The following is a 14057-nucleotide window of genomic DNA, read 5'->3' as shown; positions in this document are numbered from 1 at the left end:
AGATTAAGGAGGTAACACAACTGTTGCTTAGTGTTGAGCACATAGGCATCTCTGAAATCATTAGCAACCCAGTGTTGTTTACTTACAGTGTGGAGAAGAGGTTAAAGCCCCGAGTACAAGTGTTTAAGGCCCTTCTGAGTAAGAATGTGCTTAAGAGAAAACCTAGTTTGGCTCCATTTTTTCAGATGACTGATGCAAATTTTATAAACAAGTACGTGGTTCCTTATTCAGATGTAGTAGGAGATTTGTATGTGGCTAGTTAGGGTTCCTCGTCAACAGATTATGTGCTTTTGATGGAAAAAACCTAACATAACCCTTGTAGTGGAATTGAACGTTGTCGCTAGTACTTAAGTAGATTGTGTTTATTGAATGTTTTCAGTATTTGTTGAAATTTGAAAGTATTAAGTGGTAGTGATTCCTTATTTAGATCATTGATGCAAATTTTACAAACTAGTATGTGATTCCTTGCTCGGATGAACTAGGAGATTTATACATGGCTAGTCACGGTTCATAGTCAACCGATTCTGTACTTTTGCTGAAAAATTCTTGACGTAACCTTGAAGTGGAATTGGACATTGTTATTTGAAATTATTAAAGATGTAGTTTCTGTTCTGGTGATTAAGTTGATTTTTATGGTGTTGTGTAGTCAATTGCTTGTTAGTGGGTGTAGATGTTATTATGTTAAAAACTTCAATTCTGATGATTGGTGGATCATGGCTGTAACGTAAAATAGAGTTGGTGCAGTAGAATAGAAAACCGTTGGTAGCATAACATAAAGTATATAATCTCACTCGTCTAAAAAGGAGTATCTAAAGATATAGAAGAGAACATTACTTAACTGCATCCATAGGAACAACATTCAATAGGTTCCATCAATTCAAGAACATGTATAGCACAAAAATAACATTTGCTTGTTTGGGAAAACAATATTGACATTTGGAGATTGAGCTGTGAACAAAATGCGATGCATAGATATTAAAGGCGTGCTGTCACGATTATTAGAGTAATTAAGGGGAGTACTTTAGGTATTATTTAGGTTGTTAATTATCTTGTTAATTAGTGTTTGATTGCTCAAATAGTTGTTATTTTAGAATGGTTTTACAGCTGTAAAAGCTGTACTATTCCAGCTGTAGGGATTTGTAACTGCTGCCACATCAGCAGTGGTTATTCCTATATAGGGTCATCCTTTTGTTATGTACGACATTATCAGAAAATTATCAATGAAGTTTATCTTCCTTCCTTCTTTCTCTCTTCTTCTTCCCTAATTCTCTGTTCTACCTTATTTTCTATTCTTCTGCTTCCTTAAACCCTATTTCTTCTCTAATCTCTACAGTCAGAAATTCTAATCCTGACATTGGTATCAGAGAAAGCTTTCCTCCGCCCATGGAAGACTTTGAACATCAAATAGAACGTTACCGCTTAGAGTTTCACGAGCGGCAACAACGGTTTGATGAACAATGGGAACTGCTTCGCAAGAAGCAACAAGAGAAAGATGAACAAGTCTGCAAATCATTATCAAACTTGGTTCAATCGATTCGAGAATTTCGAAGAGTTACAAATCCTTCTTCAGTTGCCCCCCAACTGTTTGATGAAATTCCTGAGAGGAAATTGGAGCTGGTAGATTCCTATTTGCAAGATAAAACAGATGCACCCCAACTGTTTGATGAAATTCCTAAGAGGAATTTGGAGTTGGCAGGTTCCTATTTGCAAGATAAAACAAAGAAAATGGTGGAGCACACTACTATAGATGCAAATCAAGGTCAGTTTGACAATCTTACTGACTCTTATTTCATTAACCAGTGGAAACCTAAAAACCGATATGAATCAAGATTATATCAAACCATAGATTTCTATAAGCCTGCTACGTTTCAGAACATTCATCTCAAGGATGTGAGTGAGGCTCCTAAGCCCAATCCTACATTCATATCTCCCCTGGTTCCAAAGCAATGGCCCCAAACTAACCATTCCTACCACAAAATCTCAACCCAAAAGACCCCAAACAACCTAGAACCTCACCCCAGTTTCATATCACCAATCATCACTTCACCTTGGTCCCAAAACACCCCAAACAATCTGAAACCTAACCAAATCCTTAGAAATCCAATGACTACATATTCCTCAACTGTTTCTGGCATGAATTCAGCAATAAATGGTGTTATTCATGAAAAAAATCGACGTCTGCCAACAGAGAAGTATCGCAAAAGAAATCAAGCTATTCCATCCCGTGTAAAGGGTGCTATTGTGATTGGGAGGTATGAGTTTCAGCCCCAACAAATTAAGACAAGAGAGCCGCAACAACAGCTACAAATGCAGCGGTTGCAACGAAGGGACCCTAACCATCCACCTCTTACCAGGTCTATCAATACAAGAGATCCTAAGGACATCAAAAGGAAGACCAACTTGCACCCATCTCAGAAGAGTTCACATATGGATTCTTCATGCATCTATGCACAATCAATTTTACATTCCAAGTCTGGATTATATGACATCCCAGTTAACTGTTACATTCTTGGGGACAAGAATGGCTTAACGGGGGGAGCAATTCCATTGGTGAAGCTAATGGATGAGGTCTCAGGAGCCGTTAGCATCTTAGTGATTCCATGGTTCATACTTCAACACTATATCTTTATTGAAGTTTCTTTTCACAGGGAAATACATCAAGCACTAATGGAGTTAGGGGATAAAGACCCTTATTTTGTTGGTTTGACTTCCAAGATCATAAATGCAAGATTAGGAGCTGAGCTTTCTAAAAAATGTAGAGAGCTGGCCATGCACTTTGAGAATCAAGTGATTAGTGGTGGTGTGCTTGCATATACCCTTTTGGGCGTTGATTATGGTGAAGGTAGTGGAGGTTGTGCACTCCTAAAAGTTGAGCTGCGTAGACGATGGAATGGTGCAATGCTTCCTTATTGGGTTTTTGACATGACAATGAGGAGTGCTGGAAATGCTCTTCGGGAACCTTTTGCTGATCCGTTGTATCTCCAATACATATGGAGTCTTGATTATATCGTTGCCTTGCTCGTTGCACTTAATGGTTCTTCAATGGATAGGACTTACTTAGGTATCACCATTGGGAAGCTTGTTTGTTTAACTCACTGTGCTGGAGCATTCCCAACAGATCAGAGCACTATTGATGACTTTTGTCAACATGTCCTTAAATGTTCTACATCTGATGACCGTCATTTGTTGTCATTTTATCACGGAGGGACATTAAAACAAACAGGATTGAGTCATTTTTCACCTATTAGTGGTTACCATGCTGGAAGAGACATGACATTGACTTTGAATGTTGCACGGTTCAAGTACCCTCCACATTGTGTTCTTGTACAACTTTTTTGGCAAGCTATGCATAAAGTTGATGAGGCAACTATGCAACACAGAGGACTTATGCTTATATCAAGACCTCACGTTGAGCCGGGGCTGCTTAATAACATGAGCTGCGGACATGAGAGTTGGGCTAGTGTTGCAAAGTATTTAGTGGATGAGGGTCCTCTTCTCTTAAAGTTAGGAGACGTGAAAGACATCTCCAACTTGTTCTATGTAGTTTTTACATCTCTCCCATCATATTTTGGAGAATTTATTACGAGGGTTGCAGAAGTTCGGAGACAAGAAGATAGTGGTATAAGTGTAAGCCAAGAGGAAAGGGGAAAGCTTGCTATCAAGGAACAAATGTTAAAACAGGTGCAAGAAGCTAGACTTTTTAAACATGCAGCTGGATTTCTGTCTTCAGCAAATTCATGTTGCAGTGACATGCCAATTCTGAGTCAAGAAGATGATCTTCCTCCTATTGCTGCTAGCGTCTGTTGTCAAGGGGCAAAGATTTTGGCAGGGAAGTCTGGCTCTTCAAGTCACTGCTGTAGTAAAATGTGCAAGAGATGCATAACGACCAATGGAGACAAACACGTTCCTTTGCTTGGGTTTCATACTACTTGTTTTGGGCTCTTTCTCATCTCAGAGATCATTATATGGCTCTCCTAAGGGAAGAAGATTTATAACAAATCATCATGGTTGTTATGGAAATCCTGCCTTTGTTGGTGTGTCGAATCCTCGATGTCACTTGGAAGGACTGGTCTCCAAACTTTCTACATTCTTGGGGACAAGAATGTTCTTAAGGAGGGGTATTGTCACGATTATTAGAGTAATTAAGGGGAGTACTTTAGGTATTATTTAGGTTGTTAATTATCTTGTTAATTAGTGTTTGATTGCTCAAATAGTTGTTATTTTAGAATGGTTTTACAGCTGTAAAAGCTGTACTATTCCAGCTGTAGGGATTTGTAACTGCTGCCACATCAGTAGTGGTTATTCCTATATAGGGTCATCCTTTTGTTATGTACGGCATTATCATAAAATTATCAATGAAGTTTATCTTCCTTCCTTCTTTCTCTCTTCTTCTTCCCTAATTCTCTGTTCTACCTTATTTTCTATTCTTCTGCTTCCTTAAACCCTATTTCTTCTCTAATCTCTACAGTCAGAAATTCTAATCCTGACACGCGCCTCGGCTAAGGCTCCAGCCTTAGCGCCTTGGTCAGTAAGGCGCGCGCCTTGGCTACCTTAGGGTAATTTAGGGTATTTTAGAGTTGAGGGTATTTTAGGGTTTTTTAAGTTCAGAAAATAAAAGAAAAACAGAGACAGACAAAGATCGGAAGTTTTTACTACACATATCGCAGCAGACATTATGCCTTAGTAGTTAACTAGAACTTAACTCATGCATTTTATGGTTTTATTGTTGGTATTTGACGATTTGTGACTAGTATTATGAATTTATGATTTTTTTTTTGTTTTTTGTGCGCCTCGAGTCGCTCGGGCGCGCGCCTTAAGTTGCGCCTTGCGCCAAGGCTCCAGGACCCCCCTTGCGCCTTAGTGCGCCTTGCGCCTTTAATAACTATGATGCGATGTATATTGATTAGTTGATAGATAGAACCTTAAGCAATGGAGGCAGAGCCATCTTTGGGAGAGTAGGCATGCTTATGTTTGGAAGAGGAGAGAGAGTAGTTGGTTTAGGCAGAGTTGGAAATGTGGGCTGTGGAACTGTTGGAATATTGATAGGCAATGGCGGCACTACTGTAGCCTTTGGCAAATTCAGAATCAAAGGCAAAGGTGGCATCTGAAGAAGACTGCGAGCAACTTCTCCAATGTCCATGCTCAAAAATGACAGCAATGAAAACAGGTAACATGAAAACTTTTGAATCAGCCATTGCTAAAGAAGATGGTAATTAGAATTCTACGAGAACAAGAGCAATCTGGAAAAATGAAGGCTGCTCATTTGAAATTATACGTCCTTGTCATCATAGATTAGTTAGTTTTGATGGGAAAAAAATGAAAAATCTAGTGATCTTGTTTGCTCACTTTCCATGCTTATTCTTATTGAAAATACTTGAAATATGTTGATGTTGATGTTGGCTAATCTCAACTAGAATTGAAATTATTGGCATCATGAATCTGAACAACGTAACTCTGATCTCTGTATATAGTTAGTTCTTGAACATAATTTTGGAGATTAAAAAGTGAAGGAGCCTATTAAAATATTTGCATGTATGGTTTCTCACTGGCTAAAAGAATTCTGTCAAAGATGGACATTTTTTTTTTAGATTAAGGGCCTGTTTGTTTTACCTACTGTTTGCTGTTGCTGTTTGCTATTACGGTTTGCTGTTACTGATACGGTTTGCTGTTTGCTGTTGAAAAAAGCTGTTTTTCCAAAAAGTAGAGATTCTCGGCTTTTGTAGAAGATTGCTTTTCGGGTGTAAAAGGTAAACATGAGATCACTAACCAAACACCTAATGCTGCTTTTCGGATATAAAAGGCAAACAGGAGGTCACTAACCAAACACCTAAAACTCCCATTTTTGAAGTGAAAATGCAAAAAGGAGCATGAAAAGGAGCAACCAAACACCCCATAAAGCAATTTTCAGTACTGAAGAGCACTATTGAATTCCATAGCTCCTACTTGCACTTCATTGAATCTCCACCTCCAGCTCCAGCATGAAGAAGTAATAGGTCCTCAGTTAGCAATTTACAGCTTCTGAAGAGCTATAATTACATCTTTACTCTACATATTAGTATATAAAATGTACATTGCTACCTCTTTTAACAATACATTACTTTCAACAATGATATATAATTATCTTTTACTGAAATTCCAATGTGGAATTAAATTAATCACATAACGGTGGTTTGGTAAGATTGTCTACCGAAGTTGTTTCAAGTGTTTGAGGTATAGTTTTGCTGTAAAATTGTAAGATTTTTTTTTTCTTCGGATGTATTGCTTTCGATGTATTGCTTTCGATGTACAGGAGAAAGTCTCATCCATACAGATTCGAATCTTGAACCTTCATAAAAAGAGAAACGTCCTTACCACCACGACACAATTAGATGGGAAAACTGCTATGCTGTATTTTGGAGAAATAATTATAGAGCAATCAATTCAGTTAGATTTCTGGTAAAAAAAAAAAAAATTCAGTTAGATGGGTTTCTAATTCCTAAAATTCCTCAACCCTAACAATTGAATCATGCCACATGTGGAATACTTGATTTACAAAGCAACCTACAATAAAACTTCGATAAATGCATATCATTGGGATCGGAAAAAAATATTTTATTAAGCGAGATTATTTATTTATCGATAAATGAATAAATTATTCATTTATCGATAAATCAATATTTATTATGTTATAGATAATTTTTCATTGTAAAATGCATACATGGTATGTGGTAAGAAAAGTTAAGAATGGTGTTTATTTATGGAATGCCCCTTTGCAATCGAATGTTGGCAGCAGATGGGCATTGTTTTACTTGGGAATTCTGAAGATGCATTTGGTCAGTTTCTTCTGCAGACGTGTCAATTTCAATCGTCGGACTGGTTGTGCAAAATGGCGGTGGTTCTGTGGGTAGTATGGAATCAGCGAAATGAGTTTCTCTGGAATGGGAACTGGAAAAATCCGGCAACAGCAATACGTATGGGTCAGGCGTTTGTAAATGATTGGAAGGAACAGCAGGTTCCTGTATCTGCGCAGATGAGAACGGAACAGTAGCATCCTGTTTGGCGTCTTCCTGATTTCGGTCGACTTGTTTGCAATATTGATGCTGCACTTTTTGATTCTGATCACCGGTATGGTTGGGGAGCGGTAGTTCGGAATGATCAGGGAGGTTTTATAGCGTGCAGCAGCGGGTACCAACCGGGTAAAGTGGCAGTGAGAAACGCTGAAGCTTTTGCCCTTCTTTCTGGCCTTCGATGGTGTCGATCTTTGCAGTGGTTAGCGGTGGATTTTCGCACAGACGCTAAAGTCATCGCCGATTGCTGTAACAGTGAGGTAACTGATTTATCTGAATTCGGTTTACTAATACAAGATTGCAAAGATATTCTCGTGTCTAGACCTGATTTTAAAGTGTCTTTTTGTCCAAGGTTAGCGAACAAAGCAGCTCATACTCTAGCTAGGAGTGCTTGTTCCAATGCTAATCCATTTATTTCTTTTGTTATTCCGCATCTCTTGGAGTCTGTACTGTTTTCAGATTTTAGTTCTATGCTATAACGAAAGCTTCGAGTGTTTCCTCAAAAAAAAAAAAACTATAGATGTATTTTTTAATAAAAAATGATTTCTAGTTGATTGATTGAAAGGTTTTTGTCTATATATATAATTTGTATGTAATTCAATAATTATTAATTTATATTTTCATTGGGCTCTTAAGGATTTAAATATTTTTATTACTTAATACATTTTGCGAGGTTATTACTTTAGTCCATTGGCCCAAATCGGGACCGAAAGAATTTATTATATAAACGAGGTTATTACTTTATCGAATATTCATTTATCGAGGTTTAATTGTATATATTAATCAGTGTGTAACAAAACTTAATAATCCAGCATTATAGACAGAACATAAACCACGAATTAAGTGCAAGTGGACCAAAATTTCTCCAATGAATTATGATTGCACATATTAAACTTTTATTAACTAGGTGAGACATGAAACTCAATTCATCAAATTTAACTGAATTTGACTTTATTTTTTTTAATTTTTTCTTCTTTATCAAAAATATAAAATTTTAGGGTGCTATGGAAATAAAAAAGTACTATTTAAAAAAAACCCTTTAAATTTTCTAAAAAAAAAAAACTCTTTCATGACTATTATAATTAACTATAAAATTATAACTAAATCAAATTATCAAACTTATTTCTGAGTATGTTATTATTTTCTATATATATAATAAATAAAATACGTTATTATTTTCTATATATATAATAAATAAAATACGCTTTTACATCCTAATTTAAAATTTCTAAACTCCAATTCATAAATCCTAAATCCTATACTATATTCTAGATCCCTAATTTATAAAATCTAATTTTTAAAATAGATTAAAAGTACTGATTTTATTAGTTTAATATAATTCATTGTAGATTTTTTTTATAAAGAGTGAATTTATATGTAAATTTCCCATATTTCTTTAACAACTTCCATTCAATGTTTATGTAATTTTTTTGTTAAAATATTGGGTTAGTTACATAATTATCATAAATAATCTAAATACTTACAAAATTCTAAGAATATTCAAAAAGAAATTCTAATTATATTAAAATTTAAAAAACTGTCAGAATTTAGTTATTTTTTTTAAAATCAGTAACTGAATTTGATAAAACTGAAAATAAAAATATGAGAATTTGATATATTTATATATATAAAAAAATACAAATATATGAATTAGTCAATGTATTTCTATATAATTTCCTCTAAAGTATTTGGATGGCCCAAGGCAACAATTCAAAGCAAACGTGGCTGATCAGTGTCCAAAATGGGCTTTCTTCGAGATGGTCCAATCTGTCCCATTTCTCAGTTCATCTCTTTTACTTCAACCACCCATGCCGCAGTTTGATCGATGCCTCGCTCTGACCATCGAAATGATTTCCAGGTACGATTGATTTTACTTTCTGGAGCTTTTTCTTTCCTGTTCGATTGTCTATTCTGATTTCTGCTGGATTTTTAGCTTCAAATCTCATTAAATTCCCCAAACAAAATGTCTCCCTGGATATGCAGAATACCCTTTTTGAAGAGCTTTCATTTTCTTGCACATATATCTCTCGTTTCCTTCTCCACTTCAACACCCAAAATCTTAATATTCGATTACTTAGTTAATCAGCACAACTTCTCCCCGGAATGCGCTTCAAATGTTTCGTCGTCATCATCTACTAAATACATCAACAAACCCCAAAATGCCGATTCCGTTCTAAATTTCCTTAAGGAAACTGGCTTTTCTAAGAATCGCATAGAAGCCATTGTCCAAAAAGGACCCTGGATTCTTTCTGCTAACCTTGAGACAAGTATTAAGCCTAAAAAAGGTTTTTCAGGACTTGAGATTTCACTCCACTGAGTTTACTGATATTATATCTGCTTCTCCATCGTTATTGCGTATCAGTGCTGATAGGCTTCGGTTGTCTATTTTAGGGTTGAAGAATGTTTTAGGGCCTAATGCTGATATTTCAATTTGTATGATGTTAAAGAAAATTGGGAGTGAGTGGGTGGCTTCTGAAGAATGATTGGGAGAAGACATTTGCGCCTAACATAGAATACTTAAAGAGTTGTGGGATTTGCTCTTGCGGATTGCTAACTATCTTAGTAGCTCTCCCATGCTTTTTCTAAACCTGGCAATTATCATGTTCGAGTCGTGTCATTTCGGGTTCGTGTAAAAAATGAGTAAACCCAAACCCAACCCAAAAACTTTCGTGTCAAAGTCGTGTTAACCTGTTCGGGTTAGTGTCGATTTCGTGTCGTGTTTTCGGGTTACATGTAATTTTGTTATGCATATATATTAATAATAACTCTTAAAAATATAAGAAGATATGGTATTGTTTTTAAACATTTTATATCATTTTTAGATTAGTATGTTAACAATAATTATCGAAAAGTTCGATAATATCATGTTAAAGGGTCATGTAATGTGTTTATAACAATTTAGGAAATTCAAATTAATGTTTGCAATTAATAATTATAATTATTTTATTATCTTTATTAATAAAGTGACATAAAAAACACAAGAGAATATAACAATAATTTTCAATATCCATGTCATTTCGTGTCGTTTTTAGGTTCACATATCAACACTAACTCAACTAAAAAATTAGCGTGTCAGTTTCGTGTCAATCCAAAAATGACCCATTACCTATTAAGCTCAACACTAACACGACCTGACCTGCTCAACACGACCCGATCTGTCATTCCAAATATTTTGAACTTTACTTCAAATTCATAATTTGAAAAATTAAAACCTAATAAGTTAAGATAATAAGATAAGATAGGATTTTTTTTATACTCTTTATATTTATACTTTAATAAATATGAAAAGTCATGTCTATTTTTAACCTAGTTTATCATAATTTTTAATTTTTTTAATTTCTTTAATTAAATTTCGGGTTAGTTTCGTGTTTTTCGGGTTGAAACGAAAATGACACGAAAATTAACGTGTCATTTCGTGTCGTGTCAACTTTCATGTCCTGTCATAAAACCCTAAACACTAACACTAAAAAAGCATGTCGTGTTCGTGTCGTGTCATCGGGTCGTGTGTCGCTTTGCCGGGTCTAGCTTTTTCTCGCCAATCAAGATAAGTTAAAGGATTTTGTTCAAAGAGTTGATGAGATGGGTTTTGAAAGGGAATCAAAGAGATTTTTTGAAGCTGTTAGGGTAATGAGTTCTATGACTAGAGAGAATTGGGAGCTGAAGTTGAAACTCTTTAGGGATTTGGGATTTTCAGAGCAGAATATTTTGGTTGCTTTCGGGAAAGCACCTCAAGCACCTCAAGCATTTGCTGTATCAGAAAGGAAGATTAAGGAGGTAGCAGAGCTGTTGCTTAGTTTTGAGGACTTAGGCATCCTTGAAATTGTTACCAACCCACGGTTGCTTACTTGCAGTGTAGAAAAGAGGTTGAAGCCCCGATTACAAGTGATTAAGGCTCTTCAGAGTAAAATTTTGCTTAAGAAAAAACCTAATTTGGCTACAGTTTGTGTGATGACTGATGCAAATTTTACAAACAAGTATGTGATTCCTTATTCGGATGAACTAGGAGATTTGTATGCGGCTAGTCAGGGCATAATTATGTTGCATGGAAACGGAAACAGGAAATGTAACGGAAACGGAAGCGGATACTGGAAAACGTTATTTCTAAGAAAAAGTAGCTAGGAAACGGTAATGGAAATGAAAAAGAAAAGGAAACGGAAATGGAAATGGAAATGGACGCGGAAACGCTAATGAAAAAGAGTACCAGTGCAACATAGGGGCACAGTTAACAGATTCTGATGAAATATTCTTCAAGTAAGCACTAACTGGAACTGGGCATTTGTTTTTAGTACTTGATAGATTGTTTTTACTGAATTGTAGTAATTTGAAATTATTAAATTTTAGTTTTCATTCTGAGAGAACTTGTTTTTGTGAGGATATATTAACACAAACACCCAAAAGTAGAAAGGGAATTGTAATCTAGTATTCTGTGGTGGAAGAGTTTAAATGGGCATTTCCAATTAAGCACAACACTACATGGTAATTAAGGTGCATGTGATCAAAACCGGTAATTGCTAATATGGGTAGAAGGCAAGTTATTAAGCAAAGATGCAAGAAAAGCTCAACAAGAGTGTAAGGACAAAGTTCATTGACTAATAATCTCAAACTCTGCAAAAGAGGCTTTACATTACTTGTAACGATTTGGTCCGGAGGTCGAAAGTTTGAGCAAAAAGCGGTCATAAAGGATGGCGATGAGATATGGATAAAATGTATCTCACATCGGAAATGGAGAAAGTTATTAGAGCTGATCAATAATGTGAATTTATAACACATGTAGATACGTCTTAAAGTGGTTAGGTTCAAAGTATTGAATTTAGACTAAAACGGACAATTTGTTTTATTTGAAAACTAAAATCAGCCTTTAACCATTTTAATAGAAGTAGTTATGAAGTTCCAATGGCTCAAAACTTATGGGTAAGGTTTAGTAATTTGAAAAACTTGTCTCTTTAGTTTCCAATTCTCGTTATTATTTCAGAAGTTTCCAAATGTAACGTTCTTTTCCACCTAGGAGATTAGATTATCACTAAGCAGATTGTAAATCTAGTTATAGCAATCCTTTTAACTTAATAATTAGTTGATTCTCACTGTGACTTCAAAGCAAAAGACATATGCTTTAGCCTTAAAATATAAGGAAATCCATTTCATCTAATATCACCAAATGTGCGGGAATTCCTATATTCAATCCTTTTTCTTCTTCATTGCTGGATATTCATTCATACGCATCTTTTTGTTTCCTCAGCATATCTTGAGTTACCCCGAGAGAATCTTTGATGGTTCCGTCATACATTATTGAGTTGCAAAAACTTCTGACTGTATATAGCAAATGTTGTTCATTGCCTTTCCAACTCCAACATTAGTTATTAGGTCATCAAGTACTGATTTGTACTTTCTAGTCAAAGAGTTTCTTTGTAAATTGTAACTATATTAGTGAATTGATGTTTCATAGTCAATTTCCCATGTCTATACCTCAAAGATCTGAGAATGGATGAAAGTGTATTTTATAGCACCATCACCTATATAATACAATCATATGCAATTTAGACACGGGTAAGTTGTTCCTACACAAATTGGGTCCAACTTCTACTTCTTTTGTCAACATTTTTACATTTAAAACAACACATAAAATGCCTTCATAAGCCAAAGATATAGGGTCCAACTTCAAGTGTCTTAAACACACACATGCATATGCCTAGGCTTCATAAGAAAGCTTCCGTAAATAATTTAGTAGCTGGTGTCTAGCTTTCATTTCATTTATTGATTATCAACGTAACCAAACATACCCAACTCCATCACATGCTTTTGTTTCCACAAATGATTCAGCAGCTTCTTATATAAACTCAGCCTAATGCCTTCGCCTTCAACACCATTAGCATTCAGCACTCCAAAACTCTAAAATCTCCTTCAGCTGTAAAATCTCCTTCAGCTGTAGAAAAGCAAGATAATCATGATCAGTGCCAAGAAGCTCCTCAAATTAGCAAGGAAATGGCAGAAGCTTGCTGCACACAACAGAAAAAGAATCACATTACCACAAACTGCTGGAATAGCAGAAACTACCAGCTGTAGCATGTCAACAAAAGTAGACAAGGGTCATTTTGTTGTGTACTCTGCAGATCATAAACGTTTTGTGCTTCCTTTACAATATCTTAACAATGAAATTATGAGAGAGTTATTTAACATGGCAGAAGATGAGTTCGGATTGTGTAGCGATGGACCTCTCACATTACCATGTGAAGCAGAGGTTATGGAATACGCAATTGTTTTAATCAAACAAAAGGTTAATAAAGATGTACAAAAAGCATTGTTGACTTCCATAGCTAGCAGTTGCTCATCTTTCCATCTGCAACATCAATCAACACTCCAGCAATTACCAATTTGTAGCTTCTGAATAGTTACAATTAGATCTGTAATACAGATATATAAAATTGTACATTATAGTTCATCAAAAATCTTAAAACCTCTTTCAAAAAAAAAAAAAAAAAATCTTAAAACCTTTTTGCTAATATCTACTTATAATTTCTCTATCATAATCACCATATTTGTGCAAATTTTAGAATCTCTAATCACATAAATATTCTCTATGTTACTTCAGTTTATATCATTAACCTCTCCTACCATGCTATTGGGTCTTCCAAAGACTATAAAGAGATTAAAATGTTTAAAATGTTTGCTATGTTACTAATATAGTTACAAATTACCTATCAAAATGTTAACAATGGAATTAAAATCAGATATCTATTGAGTATGGCTGAAGAAAGGCAGGGATTGCAGGGCAAAGCGGGTCTGACTTTACCGTGTGATGCCGAGAGCTGATAGAGTCTGTAATTGCTTTGATCAAGCAAAACGTCCCTTTTGATGTAAACAGAGCACTGTCACGTCCATATCAAGCAGGTGTATTCATCTCCAGAATCAAAACCAATTCATCAAATACCAATTGGCAGCTTCTGAAGAGTTACTGTTATATATATACATATCTATTAAAAAAAAAGCACACAATAAATTCATAACTTAGGTCAA

General features: G+C 35.3%; 1 protein-coding gene across 3 annotated transcripts; it reads left to right on the top strand.

Annotated features, from left to right (window-relative positions):
* The first annotated feature begins 1368 nt into the window (after positions 1 to 1368).
* On the top strand, positions 1369 to 6172 carry LOC136226513 (uncharacterized). 3 transcript variants are annotated; one of them, XM_066015042.1, is made up of 3 exons: positions 1369 to 5167; positions 5686 to 5747; positions 5849 to 6172. In XM_066015042.1, the coding sequence occupies exon 1, from the start codon at positions 1384 to 1386 to the stop codon at positions 3976 to 3978; it is 2595 nt and encodes an 864-aa protein (XP_065871114.1). In that variant the 5' UTR covers positions 1369 to 1383; the 3' UTR covers positions 3979 to 5167; positions 5686 to 5747; positions 5849 to 6172. The 3 variants fall into 3 exon arrangements, with proteins under 3 accessions (XP_065871114.1, XP_065871112.1, XP_065871113.1); XM_066015040.1 differs by having other exon boundaries at positions 5686 to 6172; XM_066015041.1 differs by having other exon boundaries at positions 1369 to 5747.
* Positions 6173 to 14057: the final 7885 nt, after the last annotated feature.

Source organism: Euphorbia lathyris, chromosome 4 (assembly GCF_963576675.1).
Source record: "Euphorbia lathyris chromosome 4, ddEupLath1.1, whole genome shotgun sequence".
Taxonomy (NCBI): domain Eukaryota; kingdom Viridiplantae; phylum Streptophyta; class Magnoliopsida; order Malpighiales; family Euphorbiaceae; genus Euphorbia; species Euphorbia lathyris.
This window is presented reverse-complemented; position numbering and strand designations above follow the sequence as displayed.

What these genes read in the sequence shown, in the direction of transcription:
- LOC136226513 (XM_066015042.1), top strand. Translation starts at nt 1,384, where the DNA reads ATGGAAGACTTTGAACATCAAATAGAACGTTACCGCTTAGAGTTTCAC.